General features: G+C 38.3%; 1 protein-coding gene across 2 annotated transcripts in view; it reads right to left on the bottom strand.

Annotated features, from left to right (window-relative positions):
- The window catches only part of WWC3 (WWC family member 3), a 64,653-nt gene that overhangs the window by 20,087 nt on the left and 25,510 nt on the right, over positions 1-19,056 (bottom strand). For both annotated transcript variants that reach the window (XM_009333391.1, XM_009333390.1), the window contains exons 7-10: positions 17,964-18,037; positions 8,618-8,860; positions 5,266-5,355; positions 3,557-4,131 (exon numbers count right to left, since the gene is read on the bottom strand). In XM_009333391.1, coding sequence (XP_009331666.1) covers positions 3,557-4,131; positions 5,266-5,355; positions 8,618-8,860; positions 17,964-18,037 — 982 coding nt within the window. The remainder of the gene's footprint in view (positions 1-3,556; positions 4,132-5,265; positions 5,356-8,617; positions 8,861-17,963; positions 18,038-19,056) is intronic.

Genomic DNA, 19,056 nt, shown 5'->3' with positions numbered 1-19,056 from the left:
TCAAGAAGAAAGAAACATCAGATTTTTGTTTAAATAGAACAAGGTTTAGCACAGGTTACAGACCTTCCAATGCTGGAAGCTAAAGAATTGTTTAAAAATAAAAGTTTCTAAGATAGATAATTACCTTTCATTTTCTTATTTAAATAACAAAATCAGTGAGCAATATATATGAATTTCCAGAACTACTGGGTGCCAAAGCTTGATAAACATAAGACAGCCCTGATTAAAAGAACATTCTCAGGTGTCATTAGTTGAAAAAGTGAACTTCAAAGGAAATGTTGGTGTCCAAGATTTCATTAGCTAAAAAAACCATAAATAAATCTAAAGCATGTTTCACAAGCTTAGGAGACTGCAAATACCGCACGTCAGCTCAAAATGCACTAACAGAATAGTCAAACACTCCCATAAAGACTTAGTCAGAGACACAAACAGACCTTACCTACCATGATGCTGTCAGGCATTACTATGATATAATAAAGCTGAAGCTCACAGGACACTTTTTCCAGGAATTTAACTACAGCCATGAATATACTGTTTAGTTGACATAGCAAAAAATTAAGTATGCCATAATGATTAAACAGATACAGCACAATATCAAACAAAACCAAATGTAGCAAAATCTCTTGTTTCTTCACATGCAACTCAAAAAACCCAAAACAACAACCAACACTTCACACACAAAAACACACCGGGAATTACAGGCAAAACCAGCACAATAAGTAATTTCAAGTTCACTTACAGTGAATTTTTCTGTTGTGCCGCATGAGAAACAAGACAAAATGAAAAGCACACAATGATAAATCATCTTTTAGATCTATGACAATATTTTGCGAACAAGAGATTATTTAGGCATTAAAGGAAACTTAGCACTTGAAAGATTATTTTAGGATAGAGAAGACGAGATAGTGAAGATATTAAAGCCCAGTATTTTATTAACATGTTTCCTCCCACTCCCAGCTTTATAAATATGATGGATTTAACCTCTCAGGCATATTCCCTCCATTCACACATGCTAACATATTTCACAGCATGCCCCTGAGACAGATGCAGAACAATAAAACAGCAGATCAGTAACTGAACATCAAAATTGCAGTTCCTGAACAGCTCCTTGAACTTGCTCAAGTGCTGCTTCAGTGCAAAGCATGTGCAGTTTATTCAGTGTTAACCCTCCCAGCCCCCAGAATTTGCAAAAATTACCTCATGTTTTGTCTAGTGAAGGAGCAGGCGAAAGATTTGTCCGAGCTGAGACTTACTGGTTTTCCAACATTGCATTATGCTACTAGACCATTGGGTGGCAGCAACAAAGCACACTGCATAGTCCCTTCGTGAAAACCAAAACCCCCCAACATCTGGGGGTTCCCTAACTGTGATCTATGAGCTTAATGCTCCATCATGTTCTTCAAGAAAAGAGTACAAAACCAAAACAATTTCAAAACTTCCAACTGCTACTTGCAAGCAACTGCATTACAATTGCAAACCCACCAGCTAGTGAGTGTGGAGCTCAAAGTAGTCATGACTCCAGCCAAAAATCAGAAAGGTTAAGCAAATTTTTCTTAAGCAATTGTTTTCAAATTCAAATATTAACCAAAACAAACTCAAAAAAAGACAGCCTGGCTACCTTTTAACCATACATTTTTCCTCAAAAAGCAACACCAAGCACTCTGTTCTACACAGAGAAAAGTGGCAACCCCTGGACTAGGAGCTGGAGCTGGACACTGCAGCAGTGACAGCAGGTAGCACACTCGTGTTCTGCCAGAGGTTTTCAGAGAAACGTGAAACGTGTAGAAACGTGACAGAGGAGGAGAAAAGGAAAACCAAAGCAGGAACTTCACCCTCATCCTATTGCTCCCTAAGCCCTCAGAGCAGGCCTTCATTTCTAGGAAACACACGAGCTATAAATGAACTACTAACATAGTTTCACTTACCACAATGGGTGAAGACATGCTGTGGTCTGATCTGAGGTTTAAAGAAAGCCTCAGGAAGCCTCTTCATGGCACTAATTTAAGCACAAGCTTACATGCTGGTCTCTGGAATTCTGTTTATTTTGGTCTGAAAGTTGCAATATGGGCACTAAAAATGTTTACATCTAGTAAATGTAAACACTGCAGCAGTATCTTCTGGCAATGCTAGCTGCCTTAAGGAAAGTAGGTGAGTCTAAACGCAAATGCTGTTCGAGCAATACAGGCTTTTTAGCACAGCAATGACATTTTCTTTTTAAAAATAAAAGTTGAAAGCTTTTCCTTAGATACTGTCAATGTTCCTTCTTATTATCACTTGACAAATAAGATTTTGGTAGGATAATATGATACATTCTCTGGTTATATTTTGCATTACTCCTGATGTTTTAAGTCCCGAATGCAACATTCTACGCAATCGCTAACACAGAATTCTGGATATAGAAATGGGATGGGAATTACAATCGTTAATATTAAAACATTCTCTAAAAGCCCTTCTCTACTGGTATGGTTTTATTAGAAATACGAACAAGCCAACACACAAAAACGTCACCATGAAGGAATACTCTTCATTTTAACAGCAGTTCTTCATTTGATTGATTAAAACAGGAAAAGAAATTTCTCATGTGCCTGTATGCTCAGGTTTTTAAATTTGTTTTGTTTTTTAAAAAGGTTCCTGTTTCCTCTTTTGACCTCTCTAATTTATGTTTCTCAACTGTAGTGCCTCAGAAGCTTCCACCAATGCAAGCTAAAGCAGGTCCATCAACTTCACAGTCAAGCAGGAAAAGGAGACTCAACAGTATGCGTGCTGTGGTAACTGCACACATCGCTCCTCTGCGGTCACAGATTCTCTGAGACAACCACTCAAGCAGATGCTTAACTTCTCACACACCCCCTACAAAAGATGCTCTTTGGCTAACGAAGCACTCGACTCACGAGTACAGTGCACCATGCACTCATGACCACCATGCCACTGTGGCTTCTGCTCCACTGCAGAACTTAGACATGGGGACTTGGTCTGGGGTGTGTACGAATTCAGCATGGAGTCAGCCAGCCTTCAAGCACTGTCGGCAGCATCACCTTGTGCCTGGTTTTGTGTTTGGGGGGTTTTTTGGAGGGTTTTTTTCCCCCCCGTCCCCATCTCCCCTGGGTTTGTATTGCTTTAAATTATCAGAATAACGGCAACATGGGCACAACTGGGAGCCTCAGAAGTAACTAAACCACGCTTTTTTTTTTTTTTTTTAACTAAATACCAACCCAAGATCAAAATATTTATTCCTTGATGCGCTATGCTCCAAAGAAAGTCCGTATTCCATTCCCTTTCTTCCACCCAATTCACCACTATTTTAAGATCTATTTACAAGGATTTCTCTACTCTTTCACCTCTTTGCCCTAAATCTGAAGTTTGGGGTTTTCGGGGGGTTTTTTTGTTTGGTTTGTTGTTTTTTTTTTTTTAAACAGCTAACATCTACCATGTAATTTTTAACTGATGGAAGTAAAATAAGCCAAACTGAGGAACAATCTCTACTGTGTTAGTACACTTAGGTCTGTGTGACATTTTCTGTGATAATGTGACAAAATAATAATGTCCAGAAACTCACCTCCACCAGTTTGGACAGCAGTCAGCTGTGGTCCCATTTCTCGCAGCCCTTCATTGTCCACAGGATAAGTGGACGTCTGAGGTGAGCTCGTTCCTTGCGTATCATCATCTCCCAATGCTGTGGTCTGAGCCCTCAGCATTTCCAGGGCTCCTATGCTGGCCATCTCCTCAAAACCTTCCGACATCTGAGCTAATGGAGAATCTCGAGATGCAGAGAGAAATGGCGTGTCCAGAGGCGAGCTCGGAGGGGACAACGATGACAAGGAGGACCGCGATGACAGGGACGCCAGGGACTGCGGGGTATCCAGAGACCTCCGCTGCTTATTGAAATTCGAGTGTCCAATGGCATCAGTGTATGGCACGTCCTTTGTGAGAGACTCGAAGGGAATTATGTCAAAGCGTAAATGCTGCCCGTAGTCTGTAATGCTGTCTGATTTGTCGTACTGTGGAAGGCCATAGATGTCCGTAAAGCTGACCGAGCTGAGGGAGCCTCTGCTGGATGCCAAGGATCCTCGACTGGAGGCCAGGGATCCCCTGCTGCTGCCAGAGGACATTGTGAGGGTGCTAGCCGACAGACTACGGCAGGCAAAGAAAGAGAAAACAAAAAAGGCCCTTTCAAATATAATCAGAAACACCAGCGCAGACATAAAAAACGTCAATCCAGATCACACAAGCAATTTTACATGTATTCAGTACAGTGACACGGAGAGATGATTTTGCATTTTAAGGTCTAGCTCGTGTCTCTTGCCCTGGTCTCAAGCACAACCATGACTGGAACAGTGCAAGCGACAACCAAATCAGAACCAAGTGCCTGAAGACAAATGGTCCAACAGGACGAGCCTACTCTTTCCTCCGACGTGTAAGCAGCCATAATCTGGCAGAAAAGAGGCTAGACCAGGATCTGGATCAGCGTAAAGCTAGGAAGGGTAGATTACCATGATCCAGCTTGAATTTACGTTAATGATGGGTCACAGACATATCAGGGAGAAGAAGTGCAAAGGAATTTGGAAAGTCTTAACAAACTGCTGTGTAAGCCTCACCCTCACAGGATTTTCCAGTGCAAAATAAAAAAGACTTTAGGATTAATCCTATTCCAGTTCCTCTTACCACTCTCAGACAGTTAGGGAGAGAAGAATGCAAGTGACGGAGAGAGATGAAGTGAGACACAGCAGGAACTGAGCTTTTGATGTTTGTGTGGTGTTGAGCTGAGCAATCCCCAAGAGCTGCACCTAAAAAGGCAGCTGCGAGTGTGACTATGCAAAACATTCTGGGCTTCTGTGTGGGTCTTAGCACATTCTCGTATTTAAATGGCAAAATTTTGTCATCTCACCAGGGACCAAAAACCCCCTCCTTTGGAGAAGGTATCAGAATATTAAAACCTCACAGAACTTAAAAGAATGTTATCTTCATATTGGTAAAACTGTAACAATATTACAACAGCTTTTAAGTACGTATCTTCTTTTCAGAAAATAAGATAACATATAAAATTCGGAAATACACATAATAATCTAGCCCAAATAGCCATCACTAATACTATTTATAAAACTCCATCCAAATCATCGCATTCCATAGACCAAACTGCATAAATTTAGTAAAAAAATAATTTACTTGGCACACATACATAAAAGTATTAAAAAGGTAAACTTTATAGATTAATATTCTTCTCTGCTGCAGTTTAACTTCAAAACCTGATGGTTTTATATAACTCACCTTTTTAACTGGGAGTGTAAATATGAGGTTAAACGTGTAGCTTCTTCTAGTTGCATAAGCAAACAATTTCTCTTTTCCTGTAACAGTATCCTATAATTAAACAGATACATATTACTACTTTTCTTCATTACAGTAGTGCTCAAGAAGTGCTAGGAGTTTTCCAAGTACAGAAAAATATCACTGCATTGCAGTTTGGAATATAAAAAGAAGTTTTGCTGTTAAATGAAAAATTTATGCAGGTCATATGCAGCTATGGTAACTCCAGCAAGAGCACAAGAACCAAGACTCCAGCAGAATTCCCAGACAACAAAAGTAATTGAGGCACAATTTAAGAGTCATGATGTTGAAAATACATTACAGCAATTAGGCAAAGTCATAAAAAGTCCTAGGTAAAAACATCAGACACTACAAGATTTTCCCCCCCCCTTGCATCAACCTGATTGTGCCAGTAAAATACAGAGAACTACTATGACTTTCGTCACCTTGACAGGAAAAAAATATTCCAAATAGCCCTATTATCCAAGCTAATTAGTATAAAATTTAAAAGATAAAAAGAACATTTTTGAAGGACTTCTGTTAAGCAGTAACCATAAAACACAACTTTAAGCTCTAATTTTAGGTGTTTCAAGTACATTTATATATCATTATATTTAAGCAGGTGATACAGCATTTTGAATATTAAGCTATGACAAAAATGTCTCGCTACAACTTATTTTTTGCCCATTCTAATAACAAGCAGCTGAATTAGTACCACTGCCACAACACAAATGGAATGTATCTGTAATACTGTCGGTCTCATACACCTATATCTTAAATTCTGTATTTTGAGATTATTAAAACTTCGAAGAATAGATTTTATCTATCGATATCACATTTATTCTTTTCCCGAACCCAGAATTTTAAGTATTCCTTGTGTTTTGTTTTTCCAAGCCCAATCACTGAACTTCAAAATAAAATCAGGGCGTGTTTTGTGTTATACATTTGTATGTTCAGGAAAGTTACTGCTCCAGCCGTGCATTCACAAGTTGGCTGGAAATTGGAATTCTGACAGACAGTTTGGAGAAAGCAGATCAAACTTATTTGAGTGCTTCAGACCTTCCTCAGCTGCAAAGACAGCTGTTAGTATTCAACATGTTAACGAATAGGATTAAAAAAAAAAATCAACAAAAAGGGAGTCCTTCTGGATAAAACAAAATGGCAGCATTAGTTTCAATAAACTTTGGATGGTTAAGATACAAAAAACCAAAAGTCTTTGTTAGCAGTAAAAACATAAATCTCTCAACTTCTTTGGCCTCCAACTTCATCAATTCATATGCTGGCAGGGGGCTGTAGCGCTCCGCTCCAGCAACCCCACTGCACTCTGGGGAGGCGACCTTCATTGCAACCACAGGCAGAAGCTGCACACCCGAGCATGTGCAACGCTGAAGCTTTTCTCCTGCTTCTGTGGACCCCAGACCAGGTTAACCAAGTGGCGTGAGAAAGACTGCAGCTCAGCTATGTAAACTTACATGATAAAGGCACTGCATGCAGGAACCAAAAGACGACAACAAATGGATGCAAGAAACTTAACTGATTCAAAAGCTTGCAGGGAAAAGAAAGGGTACCCACAGCATCTACTTCAAAAAACAAACTTAGGAACCTACACTCTGCAGTCACCAATGCTGTAAGGTAGGTACCTGCGCTGAAGGGCAAGAGATGCCTCCAACTAAGGCTGCCAGCCAATCTTAAAGAAAAAAAAAAACCCACAAAAAAAAAACCCAACAAAAAAACCTCACCTCTGTCATACAGATTTTAAATTAGTTCTGATCTGCGCATAACTCAGTGCCTTTAAAATGCAGTAACAGAACAGAACTGGTAATTATTTAAACAGGAAACTTCTTTGTATTTCATGATTAGGAGAAAGTGGAAATGGAAAAGCAGAACTAGGAATGGTTTTGGTTATTCCTGAGCCTAAAACAAACAAACAAATAAATTAGGACTACTAACAGTTAAGCTTTCCTCGAATTTGTTATACAAAAATAGAGTGCCCTTCAATATTATTCTAACTTCTACTCAACTTTTTGCTAGCATTTGAAATATCAAGTATCACATTGGAACGCTGGTTTCCACAGCGTGAACTACATGGAAAAATAGCTTGGCCTTCTTGCCAACATAGTATGCACTACCTAACACGAGAGCCCAAAAACAACAAATAAAACTTACTACACTGCAGTGTAAAGTGAACTCCCTTTTCTGTCAGTTTAAGCTGGAAAGCCAATGTAACAACATTGCAAAAATTGCAACAATATATAACATTGAACTGTAGGGTTGGCTGTGAATTTTCTATTTATTGCCTGAATTTACTGTCTGAAGTAAGCTTTTTCAAAGTAACTGAAGTTCTCAAAATTTCTATATGGAAGGCACTTCCAAATATTTTAAAAGTGCCTTAATTATGTAGATATTAACCTTTACACAGGTCACATTAAAGCTGGTTCATGTAGTTTTCCTCAAGTGTCAAACCTGAGTTTTTACCACTATTTAAGAGAAGCAAGTCTGCGAAACAAGAACAAGTACTTTCTCACTTTCACTGGAAGCGAAAATTAACTCTATCCCAGCCGAAACCAGGGCAGCAGTCTACGGTAACAAGAAAAGGTTAAGAGGTTTTGTCCATTTCTTTGGCTACAGGAAAAACTGGGCACCTTTGAAATAAATACAGTGTTTCCATTAATACGTTTTGGGAGTTGTTTATTTTTACATTTAACTTGATATTTAATTTAAGTTTTCAAGAATTACTCTGTTTACCATGTTCTCGGAATGTCAGAGAGTTGGGATGTGCTCCCACTGCTGAGATTGCAAACTAAACTGCTGAGATGGCAAATTAAAAGGAAAAATTGTATACAAAAGACAGTAAAAACGTAATAATTTAATTTTCCTGTTACAAGGCAGAAACCAAATATAGGAAAGGATTGTTGTTCTGATGCTTTTGGAGATGATTATTCCGCTGCAAAATAACAGAAAAATCTTTCACTATCCAGGCACTGTTATTCAGGTCTCTATTATCAGACAGTATCACTCAGACTTTTTCCAAGCATCTTTTGTGACTCAATTCTGATTTCTTCTTCCTATTCAGACTTTTTAGATGAATGAAAGGAGAGCTAACTAGTCAACATCACTCTAACTCTCCTTCAGAAAACTTCAAGACAGACAGAATTAAATAATGGCACTCAGGAGCAGTCTCTTCCTTTTTTGAAAGCAAATTACTCTAGTAACATTTTTCCCCCCTCCCCAAACACAGTGAAACTCCGTACTCTTCCTTTTGAAACCACCTATATGGATCTTACAGTAAATAAGAAAACGATTTAAGTTCCCAAACCTTTCAGTGGCCCCATGAGCAGAGGTTGCTCGAGCCCGTTGAATTTCATCCTCCAAGCGTCTTTTTTCTTCCTCCAAACGTGCAATGTCTTCTGGGGATCGTCTCTGCTGACTGATGAGCTGCAACTCCTGAAGAAGAGCCTCCTTCTCTTTGATGAGCTGAAGACGGTCCCTGTCCGCTTCAGCCATTCCTGGCCAAGATTCATTGTCTAGCAAGGCCAGCTGCTGTTGTATATTCGAAACTCTTTAAAAGAGGAGAAATGTATTTCAAAACGCAGAAGAGACAAAGGTGAAGACAATTAAGAGGAAAAATACCAAAAGTTGAGGCCTGTTGACTTCTGTGACTTTTTTCTTCTAGAGTTCGAAACATGAAAATTTAGACGAGTTTGGAAGGATTATTTGTTTCTGGTTTTTTGGGGGTGGTTTTTTTTTGTTTGTTTTGTGTATTTTTAAAACACTAATGAACTGCAAGTGCTCCTAAGTGTCTAGCTGTGTAAGAACTACAGTACATTTATCTATCACATGGACAATACCTGTCTTCACAACCTTCTCATTTTGTAATAAATCAATTCATATTTTAGAGCTCTTGAGTTTGCTGCCTGTACAGCTGATGAAGTTGAACATCCTTTCATTCCTCATTCTTCCACTGTCAGATCTTAACTTGGGATTTCAAAAGCGCAGTGAGTTGAAGGGGATGAAGGGGAGATGCTTATCTAGTGACAATAGGTCCGTATGTTCATGTCCTGCCTAGTAGAGGAATGATTCAAGGGGCTGAAAATATTAGGCAGTCCTGACCAGCAACAAAGTTTTAAGAATAAATAAGCTGTCAGTAAAACAAAAAACATAGGTCTGGAAAAAACATTTACTGGTTACAAAATACAGGTGGCTTTAGACGGATCCATCATTAAATCAAGCAATTAAATAAGCTAACTTGATTTTTTTTGTAGTAGACTTTATAGCCAAAAGTAGTTTCCTATAACTCAATATGCTGAACCACCACACGAAACAACAGTTGTAAGAGTAATTCCACGATTGATATTTTAAGAAATGTTCTGCTAAAAACAAATTTTGAACTCTTATTAATATTAGAAAGAACCCTAAAGTTAGAAGTTTCACACGTTTCTTTTGGCAAAATCAAAAGGTATATAAGCATAACAAGGAAAACACTCTTTTACTGCTAGGTATTTATGCTTGTCTTACAATGGGCAATTTAGACACTTCAGAATGTTACAGTTAAAATGAAAAGTAAATAAGAGAAAATCTAGCTTTCTGATTTTTGAACATTTGAAACTAAAGAACTGTACAACAGCTATGCAGTTTCATCTTCACTTTCAAATAGTAGCATTCAAAGTTCAGTGCACCATAAAAGATTATCACCCTTTAAATAAATAAATAAAAGCACATTTAAAGCCAGCCAGCCATAAAAGTGGGATATGCATTCATTCTTTTGGTAAGTTAGTTTAAGTAATCTTTTTTCCAAAATATCTGGTAAGAAAGAAAAGAAACTAACAAACAAAGCAAGGTAAAAGCTCGTAACAAGCAAACAGAAGATCCACAGAAAATCCACAATGTGATAATGTGTTTAAGAATAAAAGAAAAGGCATAGACATGACAAAGGTAAGGTTTTCCCCATCTAAAAACATCATGCGATGTTTATTTCATACTGACATCTGGAAAGTATTTTGGCCATCTTATTATCAGGGGAAGAGAAATAAAGTATTAATATAAGTCATTTCGCAATGACTGCATTCATATATGAATAGGAATTTTACTGTGCATTTCGTCAAATAGATCCCCCCCCCCTTAGATTTCATTTACACCCAAGTTCTTTACTTGCTATTATGTTACATTTTAGTCTAAAGCAGAATACTTTATCAAGCCCTTCAATACCATTTCCTCCCCTTGCATTAATAACCAACTTCCTGCCAATAGCTACTGAAAGCACCATTGTGAATCAATACACACAGTCTACGTATTTCATGCCTCAGCTATTGTGCATGAATTCCAGATGCAGCTTCCTGAAGAACACCTCGCCCCATCAACCAAACGTCAGGGCCAGGAAGAGCGAGCGGGGTCAAGACCCCTCCTCTCCCCAACCCAGGCTGCTACGCTGTTAAAGATTCAGTAAACACTCCTGAAGGCGTATACGGCTTGATTTTCAAGTGTTCACTGCCAAATGAAACAAATGGGGAGTCAAGGTCCTTTCAACAGAACTACAGAATTCAGGTACAATTGGGTTATCATAGCTTAGCAAGCGAGCATGACTCAGATGAGCCCTGGCAAAGCCTTTGAGTGACCGTGTTCATAAGCTCTTACACAGCTTACACAGTGGATGAAAGAAGATGAGATGTGTCTGGTGAAGTCTCTGGGTTGTTTTATAAGAGAGCTGAAGGACTGACCCTCTCCATTTTAACACTCACAATTGTTTTGCCAGCTATTTTTCTAATGCAGGGTGAGCTGGTTAAGAAGCTGATCATAGGAACAAATAAATGCTAATGCAGGCAATAAGGAAGAGAGGAGTACCAGCAGGCAAGAGGGGAAGGTGGGATCCCCCCTTTCAGCGCTAGTTAACCACTGAATCCGCTTGGCTGTAGAGTAAAACACCACCCTCAACACAAGAGGTTTTAATTTAGGCTCTTGAGCTTGCTGAGAGCACGTAACTCCCTTTGTGTGTGACATTCCAGTTTAAAGTTTATTTTTTCCCCTCAATTTCTGTTATGATGATGCTTTGAAAGTAGGAAGTTGTCGTATAGTAACTTAATTATACTGTTATTAAAGGGAAAAGTACTGCTGTGGACAAGGTTTGTACCACTGAAGAGTTTCAAAATCTGATTAGGTATTTACTTTGATTCCCTTGACACTCTCAGCACTTCAACTAGCTCTTCTCGTCTCTACTTTAAGCAAAGAAAAAGCACTCGCAGAACACTACATAATGCAGGAATCTGCTGGGAGGGAAACTTCAGCACCAATAAAGCCAGGTTTCTACAACCTGTATTTCCTGCAAATGAACTGAAGTTTTTGGGGAATTTTGTTGCTTGCTTTCCACTGAGGACTCCCTCTGTATGGTAAGTTGTTCCAAAAAGCTACCAGTGATAAACTTTTTAAAATTTATCTCCTTAGCTAGAAAACATCCCTAAGGCTTTTATGGTCTCACTCACTCAAACCTAAGAAAAATATCTGAGGAGTCATGTTCAGTTCTGCTAAAAACCTAATAAAAAAAATCCTCTTAAGCATGTTCCATAATTGTAATTTGTCTTCTCCCAACACAAGCTTTTCTTCCCAAACACAATAAATGCATAAATAAGCAATTTCACTGCGCTTGTCCATGCCAGATTTTATACCTTTTCTACACCAGCCATTCTCATTGCTGGTACGTTACAAAAAAGCCGGTGTTTTGCGTTTTCAGACTCAGCACATACATTCACCTACCTTAAAACCCACTTAAATAAATCAATGACTTGACGTAGATTGCAATTTAGGGGCGGGGGGGGAGAGATTTAGGATCCTTTATGAAGCCTGTTTTTCAGCCACATTTTTCTTTCCTACTGGGTATTTTTTAAGATACTAGTCCTTAAGCGTAGTCACTGTAGAAGAGTACTTTTAACTGGCCTAATGCCAGATACTGAGGTCCCTACTGATATAGCAATTTAACATAGTCCTGGGGAAAAAACAGTTAATTTTGAGCCATCAACATTCCAGGCATTTTGCCCATTCCCATCCTTGCATAACAAGTGCTGAGGAGCTTGCATTCCAGCTCGAGTAGGTGGTATCAAATGACTGGTTTCCTAGGTAGGCAGACCAACTTGCTGCTTATTTCGGTATTTAAAAATTTCAAATGGAAATGAATATAACAGCTCCTGTTAAGCAGGAAAGCAAGAGGGGCAGAGATGAGATGACAAAGGTTTAACCTGGTGATCTGAAGTAAACACTAATTCGAAATGGCAAACTTGCCCTGAAATGGCCATACTAATGTAGCTACAACGATGCCTAGCCCAAGATAATGTAGACGCAGCATGAGGGTGGAGATCAGTACAGCCAGTAGTTTACTACACAAACTACATCATGGGGGCAAAAAAGCACGTATTTTCAGAATTTACAGCATGTCTGAATCATTACATATCTACACAGACCCGCCTAGACAAAATAGGGCAACCCTTCTGTCACTGGAAATATCTGGGGAACCTAAAAGATTTTGTTAGCATCTCTAACCTTTTTCAAGACTGCTATCTGAACCCAGCACTAATGAAATTATACTGCTGAGCTTGAGAACATTTTGGTTTAGAAGAGGTTATTTATTAAAATATAGCATGAGAAGTGAGATTAAAGTAAAAAAATCACTTTTTGTGAGATGAGAGAGTCTGATTTACAATTACAGTTAGCCCCATGTTTAGACCATTACTCAGATTATGAACAAAACACGTGTCTTGGGGAGGGAAATACGCTGAAGCAATACAAAGCTCCTAACTCATGCTCATAAAAGGGACAAATCATGGGTATCCTACAGCTGGCACTTCCTAACCTAACAAGCTCTGGTCTCTCTAGCTTAAACAAGTTCTTCAAACTCACTTTCTTTGAATTTTCCAAGGAAAAAAACAATACCCCCCTACATTTAAATGCCTAGACTTTTGGGTGACATACCAGACCACTCTACAGCCGAGGCCTTTGTTACCTGTGGAACGGGAAGACTGGTGGGGATAAAATGAAGAAAAAATCCACAGTTATGATTTGGAGGAGAATGGTGGCTAAGATCACACAAATATGCAGAGACGATCGACATAAATCAGCCCAGCTTACTCTTTTCCTTAGGCTTATAAGGGGCTTATAGTTGGACCCAGTTCTCTGCCACTTCAGGTAACAGGGAACTTCTCCCACACGCAATACCCAGAGGAGGTAGCTGTGGGACTGAAGACACATAATGAAGGGTGTAAGAACTCAGTAATTTCTGATATTTACAGACCCTCTTGAGAGTGGATTACGATTTATATCCAAAGAGGGGAAGGCTAGAGAAAGGGGAAGAAAGAAATGGAAAGAACAAGAAGCTGGGGAACTCAGCCAAGTGCTCACAAAATTTCTCCACTGTGTCTACTTTGGCTGCTTCTACAAGTATGTGCCACTGCGGCTTTGGCGGACAACACGAGTATGCTCTGTAGAATATCCAGCCTTCCTGGCAGCCCAGTTCAATAACAAGAAGGTCTTAAATAGGCTTAAGACACTCATGAAACCTTCAGAGTCCACTGGCATTTTGCAGATAAAATTAGGTATTCACCTTTAGGAAAACTGCAAAGCCTGCTAAAACCAATGGAGGAGAGGAATTAGTATTTTCCCCAATCCACAGGTAAACTGGTATAATGAACTTTAAAGATCGTTCAAGAGCATGGCTCAGCTCCCTTTATAACCCAAAGAAAAAGTTTTATGTTTAAAAACTGACACTGGGAGATTTAGGTTTAGCTGACATGCCTGAGCCAGATATTTATGTGGTATCAGACAAATTACTTCATCCCTAAATCAGATTTTCAGATTAGTTTAGCAGACTAAAGCATACAAATCCACTGAATTTCACTAAAAATTAGGCAATTACACCTTGAAACCTGCCTACACAAGACTAATTTTAACAGGAGAATACTTGACTATGTTATTGTATCAGTACTGGAGTGCTGCTATCAATATCCAAGCAACATCCATTTTGTCAGCACAACCACAAATTGCACTGACACACTTCTGCTTGCACTAGTGCTTTTAAAAGCCCAACTGAAAATTAATTTTGGTAATGAAATGCCACAAGTTTGCAATAAAGTAACTATTCAGCAACTATACTGAAAAGAAAGAAGTAACATTCTTAAAGGGAATGTGGAAATATTAAGCATAGCTGACGAGGAGGCTTTTTCAAGGATAAAATAAATCTGTTGACAGCCACTGTATGATTTAAACAACTGAATTGAAAAATAACATCTTTGAATTCAAATTTACAGAAGGCATAAACAAATTACTGCTTTTGCACCCCAATTAGATAAGCTAGTTGAAGGTGCTTGGATGTATTAGTTCATTAAAGTCAGCTATCATCAGACTGGATTATAAAAAAAAAATTTTAAAAAATCATGGTTAAAAATTTTGGTGCTTCTTATTGGAGGGATCTTTTTACATCTATTGATTAATACACTTCACAGGATATGAGGCACTGCAGCAATGACATTTCATGTAGTCATTATACTGAACTGCACAACTTAAGAGTTATCAAAGAAAAACAATTTGCTTTTGATTTCTCTTTCTATGAAACAGTCTATTCAGAAAAATGCTCGAGGGGTACACTTTCCAGTGTGCAAATGCTTTCATGAGAGGTGGTCTCACTGAATTAGCAACTGAAACTAAAAACGGTATTTATCCAGGCAGCTTGGGGCTGTCTGCTCAAAAAGACCATCCTCCCTCCCTCCCTCCCGCTTCTCTGGAGGGCCACACTGACAGATCTGAGAGGAGAAATTTCATGGAAATAAGGTACAGTTTATTTAAAAATAATAGGGGGGAAGAGAAGAGTAAAGAGCAGAAGAAAAGTGATTGACCCTCTCCTCAGCACGATTGGCGAGTTAAAAAGCAGAATTTACACGCCTCCTCCCAGAGCCTGGATCAGACACAGGAGAGAGGACCTCTTCCCCAGTGTGCTGAAGATGTCAGAACCCACAGCTCACAACATCTGAAACACCCATGGGAAAAATTAAATTGCAAATCATCCAACTTCCTTCCAGTGGGAAACTGAAGGGGAAAAAAAAGCTATGTGAGTGTCTTAATTTATGCAAAGGCCAAACCACTCAGTAGTTAGAGAGATTTCTGAAGAAGGAATTAAAATCAAATTATCTTTTATGAGGGAGGAGAGATATTTTGGGAGCATAAGCCAGTTTTTCTGCTATCACTGGGTCTCATCTCCTGAATTCCTCAAGACAGTTCATTCAGAAATCCCAACACTGCATTTCCTTGCTAAGACACCACATACAGTGAGCATGTTTTTATTTTTAAAAACTTCTTTACTACATATGGCAAATATTCTGCTTGTATCTAGAGCTGTATGATCTTCTGGCTAGATTCACAAGAGTGACTAAAATGTGACACACTGTCCTTCAGTTTGTGGGGCTTTTTTCCTGCTTTCCTTTAAGGGAAAAGACATACTTTTCTCCCACAGTGTATTTTAAAAGCCTCCCATTAAAACTTGGAAATAAGACAGTTTGTCTGCTGTACTTATTTGCTATATGTTTCCACACCCCATTTGACAAGCAAGTAGTCATAATATACTGCTTTACAGTTATGATATACTGTAGCATTTTAATTTTCTACTTTGTAGATTTTAATCCATCACAGCACATTCCGTCACCCACACTGTGCAGTAACAGTAGATATTTCACCAGCCAAGGGAGAATGAACACAAAGATATTTAGTAGAGACAAAAGCCCTACAGAAATGCCAGCAAGCTAAGGGGAAGGAATGCATGATAAATGAAGAATGCAACCACAGAGATAACTGGTAGGGGCAACGAGCTTTGTGCAGTTCCACTCAAAAGCTGAAAGCTGATTACTTCCGTACAACATACTGGGCAGAATAAGGCTACTATTTTAAAGCAACTAACATGTTTTTGCTAAATAACAGACCATTGTCAGAACTGCTATCCCAGGACAGCAAAACTACCCTTACTGCAATTACTATTCTCTAGTTGGAAGGTTAGTTGCCCAGATTTTCTACACATAATTAACATCAAACGCTAGCTCACTTCTGAGGTTCAGAAATACTGCATTCCATGCATAAACAAACGTTCAGCATTTCCAGCTGAGAAATGACACACAAGAATGGTACACCATAACACACAAGAAGAGAATTGTTCTGAAAAACACATAGGAAAGGTATGTCAGAAAACCGAACTAAAAACATTTAATACAATCTTCACAGCACCAGTGGCTCTGCTAAACTAAACGGTATAAAACTAAATTCTATCCTCCTTCTTTCAGCAACTGTACCGAACCCCTAAATTATCACTGGACTGTTAAGTGCTAAGGCTTAAGCCTGTGACTAAACAGGACACTGACCAGTTTTTGTTTTGCCCTTTTTTTGCCCAATTATTTAGCCTTTATTAGGTAACAGTCACTGGTATTCACATGCAGTATTTTACAATGCAGACTTTCATTCCAGTTACAAATCCTGAAGATTTAGCTGTGTATCTTTAACACGCTTGCACCAATTTAATTTTGTTTTGAAGCCTGTATTGCGTCCAAATGTGGGTAAATTTTCCAACAACAACAAAATGGTGAATTGCCTATAAAGCTCCCAATCCCTGCCAAGACATATGACAGCATTACGGTTTCCCCCAAAGAAAAAGTCACCATAATATGAAAAAAATGAGGCATTGAACTTTTTTTTTTTAAACCCTTGTTCTCAGACATGTAAAAAACTGGCAAAATAGACAAAGTAGAATAGAAAGAAGAAAAATCCTAACTGAAAAAAAATTTAAAAACTAAGGTTTTCTAAGTTAGCTATACAGAATCTTTTAAGTGTCAGTCAACTTAATAAGAGAATGTTCTATCAACACATATTAAAATAATCATAAGTGCATAAAATTACCGTGTTCAAGTCATCATCTATACCTACACTTTTGTCCTGAATATGTGGCAAACAGTGTGAAAACAATGAGGTTAAATGACGACCTGCTAAACTGTACTAGTAGACAGTATTTTTAAAATAGTACTAAATAAGAATAGACTACTTTTACAAAGCCATGAAGAAACACTGCAAGACTGACCTTCACAAAAAAAATACTTATGATAAGCAATTAGACTGAAGGACTTAGTGAAGAATTAATCTATTTCAAGTAATTTTTTTTTTAATCAGAATTTTTTTCAATCTCAACATTTATTTTTATGTACCCTTTTCTTCAGCTGATTATCTTCATTTATCTCACAGGGGGTTCTGCATTCTTTCTTCACTCTGAGTTCACAACTTCAGTACACTGAACTTAGAACACAGGTATGCAAAGCTCCAAACGTACTGACAGACCAGGCTGATAAGTGTAAATTTAAAGACTGTTTATATTAAGGTTTGAGAAAAAGGAGAAAACACGTAAAACAGTTCAATTAAACTACTGCAATTTTGTATTTATACAGTATAGAACAGGGCTGACATTTAGCTTTATCTCTGCAAACAAATAAAATAAGCTTATGATAAAGTCTTATGTTTACCTAAGCTTTTATCTGTGAACTACTCAATAGTAAGCAAATTCCTAAAGACATTTCAGCTAGGAGGCTAGTTCCAGTTCTACTTTGAAAACTTTAATGACAGGAGTAAAAATAAAAACCAACAAATTTATCTTCAATTACCTTTTCTTGGCCTCTTCATATTGCCAGTTCAGTCTTACTTTGTCTACAAGTCTTGTCTTGTCATCAAACCCAAACTTTTGCAGAGTTGACGAGCAAGGAGAGGGGGAAAAAGAGAGGGAGAAATGAGATTTTAAAAACACTCACACAATAAAGAAAGGGATAAATTAGTCTCACTTACTGGACTCACTAAAAAACCTCAATGCTTTAAGTAATAACATAATAAAAATCAATTTTATGCTTTAGAAATACAAAACTGGTTTACTGCTAAAAATACAGAAGATAAATGAGCCCTTTCAATAAATTATGAACCTGGAAATCAAGGGTTAGCAAATAGAATCACCGATGAATAGTCAAAGTTTTTCAACTTTATCAAAGCCTAAAACATAAAGAGCATTTTTAATCGAAATATTTTACTACTTGATACAGCTATTTTATGGATAGCTTAACTAGAAGTAATTCAGATTACATTCCCTGTACTGTGATGTGTTACCCAGCACTTAGATCATTAGTGCATTTTAAACACTATTACAAAAACAACACCTGATCCTTGAAACAGTTGTAAAATGTGCATTTATGCTACAACTCCTACTGCACACAGTCTAGCTTCTACAACAACTTCTCTCCATCTTAGGGCATCAGCAGTTCCCCTCTTCAGAAGTCTGCGTACGGTCTAATAGTTAAAACCCAAGTTCCTATTTAAATGCATTGTTGCACCTCTGGGTTTCCCATCTAACTGCTGCTTTTGCTCTCTTCATCATCACCACGTGTGGAAAAAATCCACCTCTTTTACTCACATTCCACTACCAATAATGATGTTAATTGTTTTCCTGAATTATGTACTTTATTTTCCTAACAAAAAATCTATACCTGATAAACACAATTTTCAGACTGTATTTGGCTTGTCTTGGATGGCACTCAATGTATATTGTGAATGGGAAAATGCTGCTATTTTCCTTTTGATAATTCATTTTGGAATTCAATCATCAATGAATTTTTTGCCTTGGTCTTCACCGGCCAGTGCTTGAGCCTCACCGCCCAAGCCGCAGAAGGCAAAGGCAGGGACTGGGAGAATGAAGAGCCGCCCCCCGTGGGA

The sequence above is a fragment of the Pygoscelis adeliae genome, unplaced genomic scaffold (assembly GCF_000699105.1).
Source record: "Pygoscelis adeliae isolate BGI_AS28 unplaced genomic scaffold, ASM69910v1 Scaffold69, whole genome shotgun sequence".
NCBI lineage: Eukaryota > Metazoa > Chordata > Aves > Sphenisciformes > Spheniscidae > Pygoscelis > Pygoscelis adeliae.
This window is presented reverse-complemented; position numbering and strand designations above follow the sequence as displayed.